This window comes from Ochlerotatus camptorhynchus, unplaced genomic scaffold (genome assembly GCF_037179485.1).
Source record: "Ochlerotatus camptorhynchus isolate MF236.1 unplaced genomic scaffold, CSIRO-AGI_Acam_v1.1 ptg000304l, whole genome shotgun sequence".
In the NCBI taxonomy this organism is placed as follows: domain Eukaryota; kingdom Metazoa; phylum Arthropoda; class Insecta; order Diptera; family Culicidae; genus Ochlerotatus; species Ochlerotatus camptorhynchus.
The window spans coordinates 4449835-4455559 of record NW_027040792.1 but is presented as its reverse complement, the minus strand read 5'-3'; the positions used below and the strand labels follow the sequence as shown (position 1 = coordinate 4455559).

The 5725-nt window shown below is 45.8% G+C and overlaps 1 protein-coding gene across 1 annotated transcript; it reads right to left on the bottom strand.

Annotated features, from left to right (window-relative positions):
- Positions 1 to 977: 977 nt before the first annotated feature.
- On the bottom strand, positions 978 to 1277 carry LOC135707139 (microtubule-associated protein Jupiter-like). Its single transcript, XM_065228858.1, has one exon. The coding sequence runs from the start codon at positions 1275 to 1277 to the stop codon at positions 978 to 980; it is 300 nt and encodes a 99-aa protein (XP_065084930.1).
- Positions 1278 to 5725: the final 4448 nt, after the last annotated feature.

Below are 5725 nucleotides of genomic sequence, written 5' to 3'. Positions count from 1 at the left end.
TCATCGATCATCACTCCCAGGTATTTCAGCACACGCTTCGAGGCTATGGCGTGCTCCCCGACGGTGATTTCTGCCCACTGTAACGCTTTACAGTTACTGACCATTAACACTTCTGTTTTGTGGTGGGCGATCTGCAGCTTCGCTCTTTGCATCCAGTTGCCAATCATGTCGATAGCCCCGGTCGCTCACACATCCACCTCTTCCAGCGTTTCACCTGTTACTGTCAAGACAACGTCGTCCCCAAATCCAACGATCTCAACTCCTTTGGGCAGCTTCAGCGTTAGCACGCCGTTGAACATCCCGTTCCAAAGCATTGGATCAAGGATGGAGCCTTGTGGAACTTCTTCTGTGATCCTAATCGATCTCTGTCCCATGTCTTCCTCGTGGTGATGATGATATGATGATAGTGGTTTATCACCCATTGTAGCACGGAAACTAAGTCCGACAGCAGTGGGCCCTCTTTTCTGTTTGTCTTGATCAAGCTTAATAACCTCTGATTGTCCTCAACATGTCGCTGTATGAAGGGACAACCACGGATTGGGTAGATCGATAAGCAAAGTCGTTTATACGCATCTACGGAACAATAAAGAATCTTCTTCCAGCAACTTTTTCAGCCAATCGGTCAGAAAGACAAGCCCCCAAACAGGAAGGTGCCCCAATGAGCCTGCCCTTTATCCACGAAATGTTAGCAACTGGGAGTTGGCATTCCCACTCTCCCCGTCCAAATCGCTTCAATCGGGTGCCCTGTTGGACCGTCCCTTCCCTTTTATATATGTACTTCAATGAATATACGAGTTGATTGTTATGATTATTGTCAATAATACTTACGTTTTGATGAAGATCGTGCTAATTATTTAACTTTCTTCTGATACTTATCATAACAGAACCCAATCTTGAATCGTACACCAGGTCCATCAACAATACACTCGTTCCGAGACGGGGCTCTGTGATAAAGCCATTTTTTTTTTTTTGCTTCATCATGTTCGCTCCCCACCCGGAAGGCTGGGAGATGATCCATTCTGGGATGGCGCTGATGATGTGGAAGTACCGTTGCTGTGTCCATTGGCAGTGTTGCAGTTGCTCCCATTGCTGCTATAACCGTTGATATGAGTGACTCCGTTTCCATTCTGATGATGTCCATTCGACGATGATGTCTTGCTGAAGCCATTGCTGTGGCCGTTGGGTTTTCCCGAATCCGTGGCGTCGCTTCCGATGGGCAGATTGCTCTTCATGTGGTTCTTGGCCGGTGTGTACGGATGGTTCACTTCGCTGAACATACGGTTGTGCGAGTCCTGACCGGCGGCGGCACGGCGTGGCGTTTCCGATCAATTTTCGGCCTTCTGCCCTTCCGGGGCACGAAACGAGCGAAAAAATGACAGCGAAAAAAAACTCTCTGCCCATGTCTGTCTCGTAGACCAGAACCCGGTTCTGGAAATAACTCCTCAGGATCCTGCACAGGAAGTCTGGGACCCTCATTCTATTCAACGCTTCGGCGATGGCTTCCCAGCTGACGCTGTTGAACGTCTTGAAGTCGATCGTTACCACGGCGCAATATCGATCTCCTCTCCGCTTCTGTTTGGACGCCTCGTCGGCTCTCTCGACCACTGTACGAATTGAATCCATCGTTGATCTCCCTTTCCGGAATCCGAACTGTCTCTGTGACGATCCGTGCTCACTTTCCGTGCATTTCGTCAGCCTGTTTAGGATGATCCTCTTCAACAGTATTTCGAGTGTATCCAGCAGGCATATAGGCCTGTACGATGCTGGATCTCCCGGCTGTTTTCCTGGTTTCGGCAGCAACACTAGCTTCTGTATCTTCCACCTATCAGGAAAGTGACTCTCGTCCAGGCATTCATGCAGTACCACCATAGAGGTAACTCTAAGACTAGAAGGTCCCGAAATAACGTGCTCAACTTTTTGGCTCAGCTCTGGTACTATCTTCGGTCCCAAGCTAATCGATTCACCTCTCGAAACATAGGAAAAACCAATAACCCCTCATTTTATCTGTCAAACTTTCATAGCGAATCAAAACAAACATTGCGTAGTACTAGAATTTCGACTAGAATAGGGTACGTTAATCGTTTGCTTGGGACCAATAGGCTAGTCAAGTTTCGTATTGATTGTTGGTACCACCCTTAACATGTTCGGGGACACCTGGATCGCCGCTTTCAACGCCACGTTGGGGATTCCATCCGGACCGGGAGCTTCTCCGTACGGTGTAAGCGGCCAGGCCGTTGGGTCGTGCTACAGGGAAAAGTCAACTTCTCTGGGCACATTTCAGCGGGCATCGTTGTACCTCTGATCTTCGCCATCACGAGTCGGTATGCGTCGCCCCAGGGGTTGGCATCAGCGTCTCGATGCAGCTCTATAAAACAGTTTGACTTGCTCTGCTTTATCTCTCGCTAAATGCGGCCCTGGCCACTCGGAACACTCCTCTTCGCTCCTCTCTGTCTACGTCTGTTCATGCTCTCTGAACACGTCTTCTGGCTCTGAGACAACTTAACGCCGTCTGTTATTTGGCTCCAGTTTCCTCGGCATGGTCGTGTCACATGCTCTCACTAACGTTTCTGTCAGCTCGTCCACGTTCAGATCCGCGGGGGCCCTGTCCAGACAGAGTGCCTCAACGAAAAGATCCTTGTCGAAAGCCTTCGTCTTCCACTACCGCTCACAGGCTCTCGTCCTCTGTACTGCCATGGTATTCCGCACATTCTCCAATTCATGTTTGTCACCAGTGACGGACTGCAGAAAGTGACGTCGATAATGGATTTCCGGCCATTTCTGCGAAAAATGCTGCTGTTGCAACATATCCGAAAGTTCTACACCATACGTGGAAGTATGATAGCAGGTCTTCACCATGTTTAAAAAAACTACAAAGGTAACCCAATGGGATTGTACGAACAGTTGACGTAGGAATACGCTCACATATGTTAACTATTTTGATCGAACGTTATTTAAAATTCCCGATATTATTATGACATCCATTGACTTCTACCGAAGTGCAATAATTGATCAGTCTCCATTTTCCGTTTATAACCAATAAGATTATTTTTTCAGTTCATGGGTAATTATTCTTGTGTTTGAAAATATTCCAAACTAACTATTTCTTTGGAAATTGTGGTGGTTGTGGTTTTTGGCTCTGAAAAGAGAAGTTTTGACGTTTTATGGAGTTTTGACGTGCGCATGGTCGTCTTTTGAGTGGCAAGCAAATTACCTGGCTGTTAGCCTTAGACAAGTGTAGCCTTGATATTAGATGGATCTCCACTTTACGATGAACAACACGCACTATATCGTGACGCCACTTATCACAGATTCGTATTCTTCTGGCAGCGGCGGGTTTTGACGCACGGTACCGGGTTGTTCGATCCTTGTCGTGGTTGGGGAATTCTGAGATCTGTTAGGACTTTCGCCACGGATACGGTGAGCTAATTTGATGTTCTTCGAAATGACGATAACGCGCTTGATGAAAATGGCCCACAGTGGTGTTTTTCACGATAAGCAAATTTACCCAAACAGTGGCGGTGTGGCTTCTTCACTACTTTTCTGGCTAGAGCGGTCTTGCAGGCAGCCTTGGTAGCAAGCTGCTTGCGGGGAGCCTGTCCACCGGTCCGCATGTCGTGTGTTGGGCGATCGATATGAACACGTCCGAAGTTCCAAAGGAAATGTGACTTCGGCTTGTTTCGGTTGGGACCAACTATGTGATGGCTGTGTTAGGAAATACACCTTGTGGTCTAGGCATATGTATGGGAAATTTTGATGCTACCAATTTTAGTTAAATTTCTTAGCTGTTTAACTATTTTCATTATTTGCCACAAAATTGCTGAATGAAGCCCCCGTCGAATGGCTTTCGAGAAATATGCGTTCAGAACCTGACCCTTTTCGTTACATGTCCATTTTTCGTACTCGCAAAGTGTACCCCCATATAGAAAACAAATCAGTAATCCTACGTCAAAATATAGGAAAATCTGGAACATATTCAAACAATCTGGAAATAAACGTGATCTGTCTTTATGTCTGACAAGACGACTGAAAGTCTGGAAAACTGGCAAGACGGAAATAAATTAAAGGTATTGAATTTTGAGAGAAAAGCCAATAGTTAATTTTTCCACAAATCTCATCAAAATAGTAATCCTTGATGATGTTTCGTTTAACCGATGTGCAGTGCATATACACAATCTTTCCATAGCTCCACATTCCAATTACTATCGAAAATCTAAAAAAAATAAACTCAACAACTACGATAGAGTCACGCATCGATTTGATTCGATTATCAATTTGAAAGCCATCGCAGCAGTTTGAAGGTGACTCCGATTTGTCTGCTCCAAAACCTTTATTGCCATTTTTTTTATTTTAATACACACTCAAACATTTTCCGAACTAGTCGTACTTGGGATCCAACCCCGTTTTTCCAAACGGTATGTATCCATTCTTTGTAAGTAGGTTAAAAAGGCGAACAAGCGGGCTTGTTGGTTACTTGGGTTCAGTTCCAATATCAACGCTCTACTGTACTGCCATCGTTACCAAGTTCGGGCTGTATCTTCCACCTGTCCCATAAAAACAAAAACAACAACAAGCCACCAAATATTTAACGTAAATCAATGACAGTCAATTTGATCTAATAATGTTTACTGAAGTTAAATGGGATTGTTTGTCCATGTTGATAAATTGCTTTATGAGACCCATCTTTCCGTGGTTACGTGCGAGAAACGGGAAAACATCCACTACCCCTACATCATTTTGACGGTTATCGGCCGGCCATGGAAGGTGTGTCTCGAAGGTCAACTTCTTCTTCCTTTCTTTCGACACCTTCAGAGTCCGGATTTACGACCTGCAGTCACATTATTCACTCGTTTTCCCCTCAGGGGATGGAAAAGGAAGGCGGGATTGTGATTTGACCTTTCCCATAAACCACTATTTACGGTTGATGCGGCCCGGGGTCAGGCTTCGGCGTAAAACATAGGTATCAGAATCCCGCAGCTTCTGGTTGGTCGGAGCCGAGCCAAATTCGCTCATAAATCTCCACTAAAATGAGACCGAAGCCAAAGCGACGGTAAATCCTCATGCGGATTTCATTGGCAGAACCGTACAGTTTAAGTGAACCGAGTGTACATACCATTTCACCAATATCGAAACATTGCCATGTGTGTACTGTATGTTTTATTTTCCCCCACTCGGGATATTCCCAGGTATTCGCAATAAATCATCCGGAAAATAAGATGTTTCCCACCACGTTCAGAGCGGTAAGATGCTGCAAGGCACGGAAGAGCTGAGTTGGCATCCAAAATAACGAACTTTTGATTGCCCAGGCAGTGTTGCTATGTGCAGAGAATTCACAACCATACCAGCCATACATGTAGACCAAATTTTGCACAACAGAAGATTTACAAGCTTCCAGCTAGCAGTATAGACATGCTTCCCTCTTCCGGTAAACGGTAACGGATTTACTCTACTGATGGTTGATCACTTCTCGCGGCGAGTTACCGGAATCCTGTAGTGAAGTTTTCCAAAAACTGCAAACCAAAATGGTAGCCCTATCCAACGACCCGTTATGCTACATCAAGTAGGACCAGGAAGCCACATCGTGGTACGCTTCGACTTACTGAAAACTCAAACGAAATGTACACCCGACGACTTTCATCAACTCTTCCGGCTGCTGGGTGCCGGCCACGCTTGTTCCATCTTTTGCACCACCTAACAGGAAGGAACGTGGCTGCAGGAATTCCAGAAG

Excerpts from the sequence above, each read along its gene's own strand:
- LOC135707139 (XM_065228858.1), bottom strand. The coding sequence starts at position 1,277 with ATGTTCAGCGAAGTGAACCATCCGTACACACCGGCCAAGAACCACATG.